Source organism: Chrysoperla carnea, chromosome 4, assembly GCF_905475395.1.
Source record: "Chrysoperla carnea chromosome 4, inChrCarn1.1, whole genome shotgun sequence".
In the NCBI taxonomy this organism is placed as follows: domain Eukaryota; kingdom Metazoa; phylum Arthropoda; class Insecta; order Neuroptera; family Chrysopidae; genus Chrysoperla; species Chrysoperla carnea.
In genome coordinates, this window is record NC_058340.1 from 67590177 (window position 1) to 67608853 (window position 18677).

The window sequence follows — 18677 nt, forward strand, 5'->3', positions numbered from 1 at the left end:
CATATGTTAAGTGGTATAATGTGTTCAGATAGAAAAAGCTATTAAAATTATGTTTTTATTAAACGCTTGTAAAATCGGAGGAAAAGATACTGACAAGGGACAATTTCGTTTACAATTTGGCATAAACCATTTGAGGATACTTACTTGGCTGCTAAAATAGCCACTGTGGGCTCAAATATAAGCATATAAGAACTGCTAATTGTAACCTAATCTAATGATTAGGGTCTTTTGTCTTAAAAAAGAGCCTCTCAAATTCATCTGATCTTTGCTTGTACAACAAAACGGAAACCGGTCGGTTTGGAATCAAAACCATATTTAAGGCTTATTTGAAAGGCTATTTTACCCGGACTTAACGATAGTAAAGTTTATCAAGGATAAGCTCGAGTGATGAAAAAAAATTGTTTAATAAGTTATTTACCTGATTTCGATCGTGTTTTATATAAAAAGGGATTTCAGGAGATCACAAAGGATTGTGATGGGAGAGGTATATATACAGAAAACAGAAAACAAAAACTTTCTAAAAAAATATTTATTAGGTCAGTACATTTTGATTTTTTTTTTTTTTTTTTTTACAAAATTATTTAATAAATAAGTGTGATCAAATATATGAAAATGATTAAAAATAAATTAAATATGGCTTTGTCTTTTTCTGAATATAAAGCACTTTTTAATCGACTTCCAAAAAAAGAGTTTTTCTCTTTTAACATCTTAAGTACACTTGTGCATCTGTTTAAGCGCAACAACTTAAAACGAAATATTATACACGAACTCGATGCTCTTACTCTCATTTTTAACATCAAATTATCAATTGATCGGCCTAAGTTAATATTATCGTGGAATGCTTTTTTTTTTAATTAAATTTTTTTGGATTTTTGATTAAATTTATGTTTAAGTCTACTGAGAAACTGAATCTAAATCTCTTAAATTTAAAACGTGACGAAGGTATCTATTTCTTGATAATTGATAAAAGTTTCTAACAGTAAAAGTGAACAGTAATCAAGTATCTTAGTAGTGAAAATATTTGGTAAAACACGGAATTTCCCCTTACTTTTGTGTTTCCTGTGTACGCGAGATCTTTCTTATTCCTTTATTAAATTCCACGATTTACCCCTCATTTTAAAGCTAGCTAAAAACGAAAAAGAGACTCACGGTCTAAAAATGTGCTGCTTAAGAAAGAAGCAGATTAGAGAAATAATATTAAGATTTAATTTTGTTCATTATGTAGTTTATCATATCTGTAATAAAATTACTTTATTTATATATGATTTCTCTGTTTAGCCTGTTTTTAGCCACGGATCGAGCTAGTTGACAATAAAGCTCAATCAAACTAAATTCTATAGACCTATATTTCGACGATGTGATCTCATTTTCAAGTTTGAATTATTTCACATTATTATTACAATCTAACTTTATCAACATTTTAACGTTAATTTCTCCTCTTTCTCCATTCTCTACCTGTACAGTTGCGCTTATGTAACCATTTTAAGTACATAATAATATTGTGTGTGTCTTGTTTTCTAAATGATATCACGAACATTTGTAATTGCTATGTACAAATATTTATTATATGTAATACTATCTCTATCTTACGACATTATTTTTATCAGTGATTCATGTACACACAAAGGGGTGTCAAGTTAACACACGCAATTATAACAAATAACACGATGATAATATGATAAATATTTTATGTAATTTATGTAATTCCCTAATGGATCCATAAAAAATTCTGTCCAATTTTATTAATTAATTTCCGGTTTTTAAAGTTTTTTAAACTCTCAGCACACAAGTTTTTTCATATTTTCCCGCTCGTAGATATTAATTTAAAAACTATTGAAACGAAGATAGTATTACATATAATATTGAACAAATTGTCAATTTTTTAATACACCCCTCCAAAAAAATTGGAAGAAAATGATAATCATTAATTAAGCGTCATAAATATATCTAAATTTTTTTGGTGTCATTTTTAATATGATGGTGTCAAATTTTCCGATCGTTACGCTAGTGTGACAAAAATTGGAACTATTTATTATAGATTAGGATGTTTATACTAGATATTATAGTGGGTAGAGGTAAGGAGGACAATCTTAGCTAAAAGTCGAAGTGTCTAAAATAATAGTTCTAAAATTGATCAGATTGAACACTTTTCGTGAACACTTTTTATACACAGAGACGATTCTCCTTATCTCTACCCTCCATACTTTATACTATTCGCCCGTTTTTCGAAATAACATGAATTTCTTGAATCGTTTTTGTCTAATCCCTTTTTCTTATAGTTTTTCTCTATATTGTTAGCTCTATTAGTTCTATATTTCAATGAAAACAATAATTAAAACTTTGGAAAACTTTTGAAGCTACAATTTCTTTACTTCCTTTATTTAAAGTTTGTAATTAGTGAGGTTATGTTCAATAAGTCTCTATTAGTCTAAAGTTTTGATTCTTCTAACTTAAATATTGAGAACTACCCTCAAATAGCTTAGTTTATGTGGTCGATTCACGCCAAGATGAGAATTGTTGTTTATAATTCAAACACGTTATTTTTAAATTTGGATTTCATATCCAGTTGATTTTTTATAAATATTTTGAAGTCATATTCAAATAGAAAATACATTTTGTGTTGTGGAGTAAAATGTAGCCCAAACAGCAACCTTGATAACGTGATTATGAACTGTTAATAAATAACCTATAAAAATTAGTTCAATTATTTGTCCACTAGTGGCGTACCACATCAATTGTTGTCGCATATTTTTTTAAATAAATTATTAACACAGTTCACCAAAAAATTACGTAAAAAGTCTTTTAAACATCGTAAATAACAAAAAATAATAACGCAGAACATACAAATATTGTATAAAAATTAACATACGAATTACCGGAATAATTACTACGTATCTCACATTCAGTCATACCTTGATCCGTTGGCACTAATTTCGTTGGATCTAAATGATTTTCTATTAAAATCTCTTGGATTCTATTTAAAAAACGTTTTGATAATGTTGGCTGCCGTGAATAGATCCATGCAAATTCAAAGGTGAATGTTTCGTTTAAATTCTCATTTGAATAACTGGTTACTTCTTCACATGACCAGACTAGTGACCAATTTATATAATCCGTTGCCAGGATTTTATAATTGAACTGGTTTTTACCTGGAAATAGAAAAATCGAATTTAAAATTTAATCACTAATTGGGAACTCTTATAAGCTTATTCCAGTGTTCATCCGTCACTTTTGTGTGTCGTAAGCGAATTAAGGTGGGCTTGTGAAGGCAGTGGTAGGCCTTCTAGCGCAGACAAGAGGAAGACTACATCTGTGTTTTGCTTCGGCGGGTGAGCTAAGTAGTCAGCTCAGTTACTGACCTGTCTCAGTCAGTAGGAGTTTAGATAGTCTCCGATCTCCATCAAAGTCCTCCGAAGCCTACAATGATGGGGTACGTTGGTAGTTCTAGGCTGAAATCTCGATGTTTAGAAATGTGGTTGGTTTGGGTGGGTGTATCCTAATCATGCCTGCTTAAGTGAGATGAAGGCATTATTAATTCGAACGATTTGTTAATTCTGGTACAAGACCCTTATTGTACGAAACAAAAAAGCTCTTAACCGATTTTAATTCTAAAATGTTAATTACTTTAATCTATTCCAAATAATTTTGCAATTTTTTATCATTGATGTTCATCTTAATCCCGAATTTAATTAACGTCAATTATGAGAAGCTTGATATTTATGTATAAAGTTCCTATTTTAAAACTATGGGAACAATGATTAATCTTTTAATGAGTATTATTTGTTTTATTATCTTTGATTGATAACAGTTCGATAAAATTTCTTTCGATGAAATTTACCCTATTAATAGTTAGAAATTATATTAATTAATTAAATTAAGTGTTTTAATCTAATACTTCACTTCTCTGTTGTTGATATGTAAGTTTGATAAAAAATTTTGTTCCCGTGATTTTGCTCACGTGAAATTTTCTATAAAAATTATCTATTTTTTAGAAAATTTTATGCTTTATAAAAAAGCTTCAACTATATTCATACTGATCTGATATCCCTTAAATCCTCTTTTATATTTTATCCCCATCCCTTAACCCCCACTCCATTGAAGGCAATGAATGTCTTGGATACGTGCTACCAATAAGAGCCTCGTAGGTACCTTCACTGACAATTCGCGACTCCAGAATACTGAGCCGAACTCTACTGATTTAAATATGAATTTTACGAATTTCTACTAATTGGAGGACTAATTGACTTATGAACTGCATAGACCTTTTCATCGATTTACTATTGTTTCGGACAGTTGACAAAAAACTATTCAAGTAAAGAAAATAAATATCTTTTATCTTTATGAAACTGTGCTTTTTTTCAAGTTTTCGTTGATCAAGTTATAGACATTTTCTTATTAATTATTATTATAAAAAAATCATCAAATTAATCATGTAAAAATTTTAGTCTCAAACGCCATCTATGAATAGTAATAAGAAGTTTCCAAAAATCAGAATCATTTAGTTACTAGTGTACAGTTTTAATTATCAATACATAGGTGTCGTTTTTTTTGTTGAGTATAGTTCCAAAAAAGATTTTCGGAAAAGGTTTAACTGTTTTCGAGATCGGCTGTGTACTCGAAATTTCGTGCAGAACAGATAAAAGTAGATGTAAAAGTCGATAATTTTGCTATAAAAAGTAGTCTGCCACTGTTTTTATGAACGCCTAAGATCGATTTCAAGTTCCAACAAAGTAACAAACGCGCAAACTTAAGTATTGATGTCTAAATCTTTTAAGTTGTTTTGATAGTTGTGAACAACCTTATTTCTTGATTTTGTTTAGTAAAAACACACGTAATTTTAATGATACTGTGGTAAATCATCACGTAGTAATAATTATAAATTTTTTTTATATGTTCGATTAAATCTCAATTATAAACGTGTCAAACATATTTATGACATTGACGATTGAATCTATTTGTTTATTGTGGTAAGAACTAATTGCATGATTGTTCTACAAATATACAAATACGTACATGTTGGGAACATGCAAAAAGTTGGATTACATAACCATGACAAATTGGAATTGAGCCAGATAGTTTATGGATGCTCCCTAAATTCAAATATATTTTGACATAATCATAAGCTTAGCCAACAAAATACATAGCACGTCTACTCCAAGGGGGCAGCTAGCCTATCTGTGCCCCCCTCCCTCATTGCACTATTAGAATGACACAATGACATAATAAAACTTTACGTGAAACATAACCTTAGATTAAAATTATTTCGAAATTTTAGTATTTTGTTAACTTGTTGTTTCAGACAGGTAGATCAAATTAATCTTTTACGTAATAAAACTGTTGACTTAACAGTGAATCAAAAGGCTATAAAAAAATTTAAAATTAAATGTCATTACAGTTGAGTCATTATTGTTATTATAATATTTAATACAAATGTACTTGAGTTATCTTTGAAGAATTCTTAAAGAATTGATAAAAATATATGATTTAATAATATTTCTTGATTACTGACATCAAACTCATTAATAATAATTAAAATACCATGTAATAGTTAAATTTTTATAATAATCAGATGTTTAGTACAAAGTTTTTAACAGTCATATTAATTACAATGTAATTAAGGGGGATTTTTTTGTACGGAAATAACATTACGACGTTTTGTATTCGATTAATGAATCATTTTTCTGGAATTTTAAAATTTTACAACTTCGTATATCTGTATTCATTTGTCATTTTTTTCCCGAAAATATAGACTTATGCATTGTATCGAAGGTCAGGGAGCAAATACGGGTGTGTTATAAATCTGTATACTGTTTGTAAACCATACCGTTAGCCATTTATATTATACGAAGTAAGAAAAGTTCTTATGGACGTTCTTATGCATAAAACAAAGAGGGATTGTATATGTGTATACATGAACACAGTCGGTTAGACGCATCACTTGAAGTTGTACTCATACAATCACACACAGTAACACATAACCAGTGCACATTCCCTCTTTGTTTTATACATAAGAACGTCCATTAAAATATTTGAGTACTGACCATATTTATTTGAGATAATTAACGTTGCTCCATTATCAATTTGTGTTTTAACTTTTCTGGATACAGTGTTGATACTATTTGAGACTGGATCAACCATTCGTATGGTCATGTCCGCTATTCTTGAACCAGAATTCTTAACATAATTGATTTTAACACAACTGCCATAACTTTCCATTATCATTGGATATTTTGATATTTCATACCAATTACCTAAATACTGAAATATTATTTTAATTTTTTTTATATTTATTTTTATATCAATTGTAATCCTAACTAATATTATAAATGTCTGTTACGCCTAAGCCGCTGAACCAATTTTTATGATTTTGATTTATAGATAGATAAGATAAGACCTTCGGAAAGGACATACAGTTTTGATCGCAGAAATAAAATTTGAAGGGGGTGAAATAGGGATAAATAGAAAAAACATTTCTATTTTTCACTTCTATTCACGCTAGAATAATAAGATTTTTTTCATTCGACGCGTATCAAGTCTAATTAACAAAAACCTCAAAAAATATAAGTTAAACTTAATCTTTTTTCTATATAATTAGAAAACTTTAAAATTAGCATTGTAAACTACTCATCACAATAAATATTGATGCTACGACCAAAATTTTTGTATAGGTGTTCATAAAATCACCTAATTAGTCCATTTTCGGTTTTCTGTCTATCTGTCTATCTAACACGATTACTCAAAAACTAAAAATTCCAAAACTAACTAAAAAGTGAGGTCGAGTTCGTAATTGGGCAACATAGGTCAATTAGATCTTGGGTTCGTAAGACCCATTTTGTAAACCGTTAGAGATAGAACAAAAGTTTAATTGTAAAAAATGTTCCTTATAAAAAAATAAACAACTTTTGTTTGAAACATAACTTTTTATCAGTGAGAGCGCAAATTAGGCGCAAATTATATAGTATGTATTATATGGAAATATCAGTTATGTATGTTTAACATGTATGCATGTGTAATGTTACAGTGTTATCAACGCAGTATTTGCATGATATTTCAACAATTGACTCAGTCAATTGTTTGTTTTCACTTGTTTACCTTAAATTTATTGCATACCAATTAATTTAATTATTTATAAATATACTAAAAACCGCAAGAAAATCGGACGTGATTTTTATATAATACTGATAACAAAAAAAATTGCGTTCGTTATCGGGTAAAGAAAAATTAATTAAATAATAAAACAATTAAATATAACGGTTTTAATGTACCAAAATTGGGCTGGCTCGTATATAGTCATATAAATCTTGTCGAAGATAATAAATGAAAAAAAACTCTAGGATATTTCGAGATAAATTTCGATTTTTGCCCCAATTTCTTAGATCACTTTTTTGTATTTTATAAATACGTATTTCGACTACCAAGTAGTCATAATCAATATGAATTAGCTGATCGTAATTACTCTTGTTATACATGTTACTCGTTGTTAATTTGGTGGCGGATTGCTGTCAATTTTTTATTTTCACTATTGTTTAACAATTTATTACAAGTGAAATTTACAAAATTTAAAAAAGCCCTCGACAAATTTTTCGGGTACGGGACCCTAAACTTGCACTTGAAATATAGCTAAGAACACTCACCATTTAATTACCTTTCAAACGAAACAAAAACAATCAAAATTGGTTCACCCGTTTAGGCGCTGCGATGCCACATACAGACAGACAAACACACACACATAGCGATCAAACCTATAACACCCCTTTTTTAGTTCGGGGGTTAAAAATGTATAAATTGCATTTTTGATTAAAAACCTCATCAAAGCATTTCTTAAATTTTCTTAAAAATATTTGCAAAATTTTGACACACTTTAACAAAGCACTTAATATTCTAGTTTTTATCAGAAAACGACCTAAATAGTTTGTTGTTTAAGGTAATACGCCCCTATATGATAGATAAGCTTTTCAACAATAACAACGTGAAAATTATCTTGAAATATATTAAACGCGTCGCCCCGGTACATTTTAAGTACATTTCTAAACCGATCTTTAAACGTTGATGAATCACAATTTAAAATTTAATAAATTTTTATAATAATTTTAATAACAAACGAGTAGTACTTACAGTTGTCATATTAAAATTATTCATAACTTTTTTCATCGGACATTTTCCACGTGTAACTATCTGTGTTTGTGAACATGTAATCGCTAACATAAAAATAATTATATAATTGATCATTTTCATATATTTTCTCAACAAAAATAAATTTTTTTTATAACAGTCCTCTGATGACTGATTTTAATACCAAATTGAAAATTAATACTTTTTTCACTCATAAATAAATTGGTATTGTTAATCTAATCTTATCTGTTCAAATGTTGTAAACTTTTCAATTTATAATTTAAAAAAAAAATATCTATTATAAAAAATTATCTTTTATTTTTCATTGACGTTTTTATTTCACACTCAACGCAACGCGGTTTGGAAAATTCATAAAATCTCGTAACGGTTTGAAAACCGCTCGGTGAAAAACACTTTTCATGTGGGCATACATTCGATTAGCTGCACTACGGGTCCAGTCAATTGTCGACCACAGACTGATGTGGACGCGTATTTACTTTAGTGGTGGTGTTTAAAAGGGGTCCTTCACATATCGCGTTTTTTCACATTTATTTTAGTTAGAAAAATAAATAAATTTTTATTTTATTTATTTGTAGAGAGACGGTAAATAGGTAAATAACAATATTATGGTATATTTTTTTTAACGTATAGTGAAAACTTTCTGTTTAGTTTATCATGTAAAATGCTTATTTGAAAAGCTTTTGTGGTGGGGATTATATGGGAAAATTATTTAAATTTAATTTTTCAAGGTCTATGAAAGTATTTTAATTGAAGTTTTTTTTTAAATGTCATTTCACACCCGCGTATTAAACCGAGGATTTTCGTTATTTTATTGATTTTTTTTCTTTCAAAATGTACAATTTTTTGTCAATAGAATTCACTGGCGATTTAATTAACAAATGGATTTTAATTTACAAAAACGTTTTTTTAAATCGATTTAAAAACAAAAACAATAAAAAGTAAAAAATTATTTTACAATAGATTATTAATAATTGTTCACAAATATTAATAATAAAATTAATAAAATTATTTTAATTATTTTTTGGTTCATTAAAATAAAAGCTTATTATTACTTAAATAAATATTTATTTATTCCAAATTTCGCTCCCACCATAAATCTATTTTAAAATGTATACTTGAGAAGTTGCATAAATTTTTTTTTTTCTCCAAATTTATATATAAATGAAAGAATAATTTATCTAAAGTATATTGAAGTAATTTTTTTAAAATTAATAAATTCGTTTGTTTATTAATTATTAATAAAAATAGTATATTTTTAAATAAATAAAACGATAATGACGTATTAACCTCCGTTGAGATCGTGAGCCAATCGATTTCTATGGAAATTTGCGTTTTAATATAGTAAAAGCCAGCCGAGAAACAAACCACTTATTATTATTCATGTTATTTTATCATTTCTCCGTGTGATGGCGCTACGAAAGCGAGGTGTTGGCGTCACGCACCCCCTAAGAATATACCAATATTACAATTAAGCATTGTAAATGATTTTTCAGCTTAAACAGAAATTGTAAATATAATCTTAGGATGATGTAGGAAGAATTCGGGGATATTTATGTTTAATTTCCTGGATAATATAATACCTATAATTTCTATTTCAAGTTTAAAAAAAAAAAAAACACGTATGTGATATACATCGGATGTTTATATCCGTCATTAGATACCATTTTTGCATAATATTAAAAAAATTTCTACAAGTTATTTATGATTCATTTGACAAAAATTAATGTCGGTTTTACCAGCAAAATTAAATTTAATTTATTGTTTACAGCACCGTTTTTGTTAAATAATCAATACATACTTTAAAAGGCGTGAGTGGCTTCCTATTGGCGAGTCAACCAAACTTTCTCTTTACGTTTTTTTTTTGCAAGTGGTGCGTTACCAAATGAGCACGATAACACCATATTTAAACGCAGCAGGGAATTTATCGATCGAAATTCTGGATCCTTTTATGAATCGCTTTTAAAATTAAACAGATTTAAGCATTTTTTGAAGGAATTCTAACAATTTATATGATTAACGTCCAGATCAAATTTCCAATAGATTGTTCGAGCTAGCGGCTGGTCTATTACTGCAATAAATTTGATTTTATAAATGTTGATACAATAAAATTCCAAAATTTATTTTCTTTTGGTTAATTGAAATTTTACAATGTATACATTGAAAATAAACTTCTGTTTAAATACTATAAAAGGTCATGAAACTAAACTCTGCCTTGTAAAACATCTCTACACAGAACATTTTTAACATAAAATATTACGAAGCTCCGTAATCGATTTTTAAAGCTGATTTTTATGCTTTTTTGATCATAATTACCCTATCCACCGAGCTTCATCAAATTCCAAATTTCATTTTTTCAAAGGGGATTTTGATAAAACTCAGTATATAAGGTAATTTTGACCCAATAAGTACATAAATCGGGTGCATTTGATGACTGGACGAATAATTTTTGAGATACGGATTAAAATCGATCCAATACTTGCGATATCCCAGAAGAAACTCTGCATCCAATCATTAAATTAACCTGATTTTTATACTTTTTGGATCAAAATTACCCCATCCACCGAGTTTTACCAAATTCCAAAACAAAAATTTATAAGATATTTTGTGAAACCGTTACTATTAGTTGTTTTGTTTCAAATATACCTTCTAAGTTAATTGATTTTGTAAGAAAATCTTTTATATTGGTTCTCCTTTCGAAATCTTAAAATGGGTATTTATAAGTTGCATTTCTATTTGGCAGGGCTTAGTACAGTGACCCTTGATCCAAATAGGTTTTGATAAATTAATAAACATATTACTTTCGTTAGTATGTAAATAAAAAAATACCATTTTATCTTTCAGAGACCCATAAAATGTATTTAAAAAAGTCTAGACTCTAAAAACAAATCTGTTTCATAAACTCCAAGGACATAAAAGAGATATTATTTTACAATACTGTCAACTATACTATTTGATTTATTTATATCACTTTTTATCACCTGGTACGGAAGTCTGCTTAAATATCTTCTAAAAAAATAATATTTTTCTATTACGAACTGTTAAAATTGGTAATGAAATCTGCTATGAGACAAATCAGTAATGACACCTGCTGTATCCCCAAACGTAGTAAAAATAAACAAATGACTGAGTTAATTGTTGAAACACCCTATTCGTTGGATGCGTAGTCATGGTGGGGACAATTAAATCGATGCCAGCGCTTCCAGTGGATAATTTTGACGTTATGAGTAAATTTCAATTGTTTACAATGTAAAATAGTAAATGTCAACTTAAAATTATTAAAAAATAACAAGTAATTAAACTTGTTGCATTAGAAATTGTATAAATATTTTTTAAATGGAATTTAACATAATTACTTATTTAAATTTATTAGAAAATAATATTCAATTTTCAATAAAATACATGAGAGTCGATACAAATTATGATTAAACAAATCGGGGGTGGATATAGTTTTTAGAGGCCACACTGATAACTTTCTAATTTATTAAATTTTTGTATGAATATTGATAAATTATAATAAACTAGCTGAACCGATCACGCGTTGATGTGGCTCAGTTATAATACAACCAAGTATTTTATATGTCATATCGCGAGATCTTCCTTATTCCTTTATCAATTTTAATTTAAAGCTTATAAAATAAAATTGATATTGAAACACATCACCATCTATTGAATACTTACACAAAATATAAATAATATTGTTTGAGGGAAATTTTATGACTCTCACTGCCATCTATTGAAAATTTATAGAACATAGAAGTGAATCCTTTTCTCTATATAAAACATTAAATTCACAATTTGAAAAAATTAACGGTCATTAATCGAGATAAAAATTATCCTATCTTATAAGTTGGACCAAAAGATACATATTTGCAAAATTTATTTGAAATCGGCTGAGTGGTTTCAGAGCTTAAAGTAAACGAGCATCGTGGCATCAGATTTGTATATATAAAAATTGCTATTATTTGTTGCACCCAAAACTTATAATGGGCCGACATTTTTCACGATGCCCCAAGGCGGCACTTAAGGTATATCTGCCCGCAATGTACAACGTCTAACGCACCATAAAAATAGTACTTTAATTCGCAAAAAGGTCTGTTACAAAATACTAATTTTCTAAGCTAGATCACAAGGGTATTATATAACGATATTAGGAGTATTAAAATTAAAATGAATTTTTATTATCGAGAGTCCAATTTTTTAAACCCACTTCTCTATTTAAATAACTTTAAATAAAAAAATTCTTATCATTAACACGAAATTTAGTCATTTAGTTCTAATCAAATAACAGAAAAGAAAAATAAATATCATTAGTCACAGTCACCTGGGATTTATTCGCTATTTAATTATACATTTAAAATTATTGGAATTGTTATTTTTTATTTATTTTGTATGAAATTTGTTTTAAATACTTCATTAAAACGTTTATTTAAGGACTGTCAACTATTATTTAGTGATAAAGTCATTTTCTTTTATATCAATCAAAAGCGGTTCTTTATTATCTAAAAAAATGTAAAACTCATTGAAAAAACAAGTGAAAACAAACTATTTACTGAGTTAATTGTTGAAATGCCTTGTATAGAAAGTGTTGAATGTCAGTGCTTGCATTATTTTTAATAAATTAGAAAAGTTTAAAAATCCAACACAATTATTGCCGCCATTTGTTTTGTTTTCGAAATTTTTCCAAAGTATTTTCTAGAATTGTTTTTCGTTCTTCAAAAATCTCTCACATGACCACTAGTTAAAGCTACCTGCAAATTTTCAATTGCCTACCTTTTATAGTTTTAGAGAAAATCAACACCCAAATTTTATCCTAATTTGCACCCTCAAGAGTAAACGGTGATGTTTACTAAAAAAATGCTTTAAACAAAAGTTGTTTATCTCTATTTATAAAATTCTTTGTACTGGATGACTGACTGACTGACGAATCAACGCACAGAAACTTTGAGAGTGTTTTCTTTGTATGACGTAGGCATCCGATAAGAAAGCATTTTCCGAAATTCTACCTCTAAGCGGGTGAAATAGGGAATGAAAGTTTGTATGAAAATTCGTCATTTTTGAGTACACTACTTAACTGATTTAAAAATTTTTTTACCTATAGAATGCTACATTGTCAGCAAATAAGATGAGCTGCATTTTTTTTAAATAGGGTTCCACACCAAAAAATTAAAACCCATTAAATGGTGAACAAAAGAGAAATTAAGTGAGGGTAAAGGAAGAGAAGAGAACGCTATTATCCAGCCTAAATTTCGCAGAAACATTCATACGAAAAAACAACTTTCTAATTTAAAGTGTTCATCTATCGATTACCAGTTATGGAGTAGAGTGAGCTTTTCATTGAGCTTGAAAACCTAGGTCAAGCTTAATGTCTGCGTAAGATGTGCGCCTATACACCCAACATTTTTGACTTGAATCATTTTTATCGATAAAAGTTATTTTTCGACTTTCATCCTGTATAACTTTGTGCGAGTAGAATCTGTCTACTTTACTCACCAAAAGTTATTAGAATCCATAATTGCAGAATGATTGAAAGATAGATTGAAACATTTTCCATAACAATCTTCCAATGGATTTTAAACTTCTTAATACCAGGCAGAGACCTGTGGAAATTCAACCAAGTATAAAAATATAGAAACTTAATTTAACTTTAGAATTATTTTATAATGCATATTTAAATATAATATCAACATTAAATTAAAATTACGAATGTAATTATCATAAATCATTTATAAACGTCCTTCAAAATGATGTAAGCAATAACCCTAAATAGGTCTTAGCTCCTAAATAGTAATTTTTATGTCATTATTACATAATAAAAACGTGCAAATAGAGCTTATATTAAATAATATTATTTTCAAAATGCGTAGTATGCTTTGTGCCTAGTAAAACTTCCCATGATCTGATCTTAGGACAAAGGGTAGTCTCGATTTACCCAAATATACCACCAATGATGGCATTGGTGGTATTTCACCTTAAATCTAGGAACATTTTACTCAATTCGTAAGCATCCGTTTCAATTAGTGTTTTTTTTTTTGCAGGGTAACGATCCAGAATACGATCGTGCACTTCAACAATTTTATGGGCCATATCATGAATTTATCGATGTCTTATGTCGTGTAGCTGTTAATAACGATTGTTTAAATGAGGTCATGGTTAGTTTAAGTGCAATGGTTGGATTTGAGGCTGTACCACTTCATTCTACATATTTTCCAAAATTATGGTTGGATATTTTACGTTCGCAGGTAAGTTATTTTTATTCTAGACCCGTTCGTACGGGGATTGTTGGGGGATCAAACCTCTTCCATTGAGAATTTCTCGAAAATAAACGAACTTATTGAAAAATAGTGATTGAATATCACATTTGGGCCACATAAAATGTTCTCGTACTCGAAAAAAGAAGTTCTTGTTTTTATTGACTTTATTACCTAACATGATAAACAAAATTGTGAACCCTCTCTTGGATTTTTCGAGATTTTAGCTAATTTATTGAAATTACGACAATGACCAGTGGGCCGATTTGATCCGCTTGAAGTTTGATGAACAATTCTGTATAATTTGAATTATCTATCGTAAAGTCACTCACACTAAATGAATTTATTCCAATAACAAATCCTTTGACCTCAAATATTTTCATTTTTTCTAGCATATTGATAGAAAATATGTTACAATGTTAACATCATGCCAGCATTATTTTGTGGATTACGTCGAAGCTGTTTTGTTGGACGAGCGTGCTGCACTTAGTGTGGATGTAATTTTTGATTTCTTAGTAGCATATTTTCCAAAAGTAAGTATCCTCAAAATGTATGAAAGGGGAAAGAATATGACAATATAAGTTTTATTAATTAATCGTTGATTTTTTTTATAGGTTGCGTCTCATGTATTAACTGAACAAAATTGTAATCTCATTGAAAGTTTAGTGAAATCTTTAGTCCAAACAATTGATGATGTAAATATAAAAACAACGGCATTTCGTTTGGCTGGAGATTTGAGAGCATTATTATTGGTGTATAGTGCTGCTCCACATTTGTTAGTTAATCAAGCGGCCCGATTAGTAGCACCTTTACAAACATTATCTGATAAAATTAGTACTGAATTATCAAGTTTGGATCAACAAGGTAACAATTATTTTTAATTTTTTAAGTTTTCTTTTGATTTTTTAACCCCGAACCAAAAATAAACGTGTATAAGTTTAACTGGTATAAGAGTGTTTATCGGACTTACTTTTTGTGAATTCGATTAACAAAAATAAACATTTTCCAGTAGATTTGTATAGTCCAATATATTTGAAGATATTCTATACAGCTCTCTTCGAATTTATGTTCAACTCGGACTTATGTTTTGTGAATTCGATTAACAAAACTAAACATTCGCCAGTGGATCTGTATAGCTCAACGACATGAAAATAATGGACATGGACTCATTATTTCATCAGAGAATTTTGGCAACATGAATTGATTTTATAAGGCACAACTAAGAAGAGGATGCTAATACCATAAATGCCCCTTAATTAATTTAATTAAGTACCTCCAGTAATTGTTCCATAAAAAAAAATCATAAGCCACGCCTAACCCACTTTTACCAACATACTCTTTACTTTTTGATAGAATATACAGAATTTGACTTAAACTACTCTTCAAATTACTAATTCCCCGTCTATTTTGATAGAATGTATGTAAACAATTAACGCTGTTTGTTTGTTTTTTAATGTTATTTATTTTACAAAATATAGATTTAAATACTTCAACACCCTCAAAAAAACGTAAAAGAAATACAGAAGACACTGCCCAAACATCAGAAAAAATGAATACAACCTCAACAGAAAATTTAGTTGAAATTGGTGAAACATCAACAAGTAAAAATCCCACAGAAAAGCCCGAAAATTCCTCGATAGACAATAGTGAAAGTGATGATATTAATAATAGTAATAACAATTTAGAATCACCAAGTGACAAAGACAGTAACACTGCAACAACAGAGACAACAACAACCGTTGTAACATCACCAAAAAAAGAAACGACAGATGTGAGCACAGCATCAAGTAGTGGAACCAATAGTAATAATACATCACCGTCAACAACCGTCCCATTAATTTCAAATACCACAACCCCATTAATAAATAGTGCATCCTCTACTTCGGGTGGTGGTGTGACATCACCAAATGATGATGTGACATCATCAACACAAACAAACAAAAATAATAATAATAATAGTATGGAAGACTCATCTGATAATACAAGTTTTACATCAGATGATAATAATTCCGGACCTGATCGTAATTTACATAATCGTGTTGTATTTAATTTAAAATTATTACAATCGGTTATTAGTGAACTTGTTGTGTTAATTGAAAAGTGTGAAAATTTGTAACAATCAATTTAATTTATTTAAGTTTTTCATTTTAATTAATCATTCAAAAAAAAACATAATACTCTTCTTTTCTTTTCTTCGAAAATCTTTCAGACGCGGATCTAGGATTCATGAAGAGAAACTACAATTAAATAAAAATATATATTCTCGAAATACAGCTCCTACATTAAATAGTAAGAAAATACAGTTTATCCCGTTAATAAAAATGAATTAAATTTTCTGACAGGCAGGAAGCAGCCAAGTAGATCCCTTTCCACTTATCTCCCGCATAACCGTTCATAGTCCGCAGAGGTTTGTCTACCACGATTGGCTTAATAAATTTTTAGAATTTGTAAGGGTCGTTCTGCCGTAATATCCTGGTGAAATGGCTGTCTACATCCATTAGTATCTATCGAAATAAGGGGGGGAAAGTACATATAAATTAGTGTTCAATGTTTTGTTAGTGAGATTTAACTCGATTATAAGGTCTGTTTTTTCGCAAATAAACCATAAACATCACCCTCTTTATATGTACTTTTCCCCGTATTAAAATCTTTCAAAAATTTTGAAATTTTTATTGACAAAAAACTTTTTTTTTATATTATTTTACGGGTTTGTATCTCGAAAACAAGATATTTTTTTAAACTTTTAATATTTTATTTTAATTATAAATAATCAATTTTTTTGAAATATTTGACTCAAAGTAAAATTACAACGCAGTAGGATATAAATTTTAAAAAAGTTTACAAATATTTTATTTATTCTAACGGTGGTCATAACTTCTCCCTGGATCCGCGCCTGAAATCTTTTTATATATCTCAATAATTAGAAATTTATGTCAATACAATTGAAAAAAAAATGTAAGGAGAGAATGTCTGAGGACAGAGTCGTCTTGAATGTGTAGTTAAGTTTTTAAAGATTTTATTACTTTTCTCCTTTTTTTTGAGTTATAATTTTTTCTTATAATTTAATAATTAATATAATTTAAATTTTATAAATAAAGTGAACTTCGTTTATTTAATTTAATTGAACTTATTTATTTATCTTTTGATAGTTATTTTTTCTTCTAATTATCGGAGTCGAAAAACTCAGGAGAGTTTAATCAATCAAATCTCATCAATTTTTGAACAAAACATTCGTACTATTTGAACTCAAAAGCTCTTATGAACAAATTTATGTCGTTCGATTTCATAAATACAACATTTTGATTCATTAAATTCCCTTTGGAAGCGTGGAATGGTAAGAGATGCTTTCTTGATTATTTTCCTTGATTTAAATTTATATTTTTCTAAAAAATTTAACCATATCTTACTCCATTTATTAGAATAAATTATATTTCTGGACTGTACAAAAAAAAAATATCGTAAATCTGCATAAAAGAGCAAGGAAGATAGGATAGTGTAAAAAAGGGAAGAAAGGTCTAGAGTGACAAAAATGTTATATTGATGTATACATTTTTTTTTATAATTTAAGATGTTTTGTAGCGTGAAATAGCGTAAATACGAAACATTTCAAAAGATTGTAACTGCCTCCCTAATTTCTTTTCGTTAACTGTGTTCTATTTAAAAATTTTAACGTTCATTTAGAATTCGATTATCCGGTTTTTTTAGCATCTCTTTATCACAATAAATAAATACAGTACTCTCACTCAAATCAGACACCTTGATTTTGGAAGAACTACATTCAGTATAAAAAGCCATATTGTTCGTAGTAAATTGCCCGAAAAGTGTAAATATATAATTGAAAATAACATTAAAATTAAATTGTAAAAGAAATTCATCCTTAATATCATGGAAATAAAATTTCATTAATAACCCCCTTATTCTGTGTAAAAAGGATCGCTTATGATTAGCTTGAGAAAACAAGGTAGGATGGTACAATGGAGTCATTTGATATAAAAATTTAAAAATATGCTATTAATTCGGAAGCTCATTTAAAACAGTGAACATGATTTAGTTCTATAAATGTTATGTAAGGAGTTCACAAAAAAAAAAAAAAAAAAATTGTAAAAAATGTTGTAAACTTCTTGTAATGGACGAACATTCTGCATAAAACTTATAATTTATAATATTTCTGTATCACTGCCAAAAGATGCAACAAAACGTCCATAGATTTAATTTATTTTACCCCAAAAATATTTAATAGAAATAAATCAAGTTCAAGCTTACACATTCAAAGATTTGTAATCCTAAAAATGACGA

General features: G+C 28.4%; 2 protein-coding genes across 2 annotated transcripts in view; one reads left to right on the forward strand and one right to left on the reverse strand.

Moving 5' to 3' along the window:
• Positions 1 to 17373, forward strand: part of LOC123298543 (ubiquitin carboxyl-terminal hydrolase 34) — a 35344-nt gene extending 17971 nt beyond the window's left edge. The window contains exons 29-32 of the mRNA XM_044880575.1: positions 14169 to 14372; positions 14774 to 14914; positions 14996 to 15245; positions 15860 to 17373. Coding sequence (XP_044736510.1) covers positions 14169 to 14372; positions 14774 to 14914; positions 14996 to 15245; positions 15860 to 16497 — 1233 coding nt within the window. The 3' untranslated portion in view covers positions 16498 to 17373. The remainder of the gene's footprint in view (positions 1 to 14168; positions 14373 to 14773; positions 14915 to 14995; positions 15246 to 15859) is intronic.
• LOC123298544 (apolipoprotein D-like) lies at positions 1929 to 8286 on the reverse strand. The gene is made up of 3 exons (XM_044880576.1): positions 8116 to 8286; positions 6042 to 6258; positions 1929 to 3149 (listed from the first exon to the last, which is right to left on the reverse strand). Exons 1-3 carry the CDS (start codon positions 8233 to 8235, stop codon positions 2803 to 2805), a joined length of 684 nt encoding a protein of 227 aa, XP_044736511.1. The 5' UTR covers positions 8236 to 8286; the 3' UTR covers positions 1929 to 2802.
• Positions 17374 to 18677: the final 1304 nt, after the last annotated feature.

Excerpts from the sequence above, each read along its gene's own strand:
- LOC123298544 (XM_044880576.1), bottom strand. The coding sequence starts at position 8,235 with ATGAAAATGATCAATTATATAATTATTTTTATGTTAGCGATTACATGT. Across the intron at positions 6,259-8,115 it reads ATAATTTTAATATGACAACT|TATTTAGGTAATTGGTATGA; the intron begins GTAAGTACTACT and ends ATAATATTTCAG. Across the intron at positions 3,150-6,041 it reads AATTATCTCAAATAAATATG|GTAAAAACCAGTTCAATTAT; the intron begins GTCAGTACTCAA and ends TTCTATTTCCAG.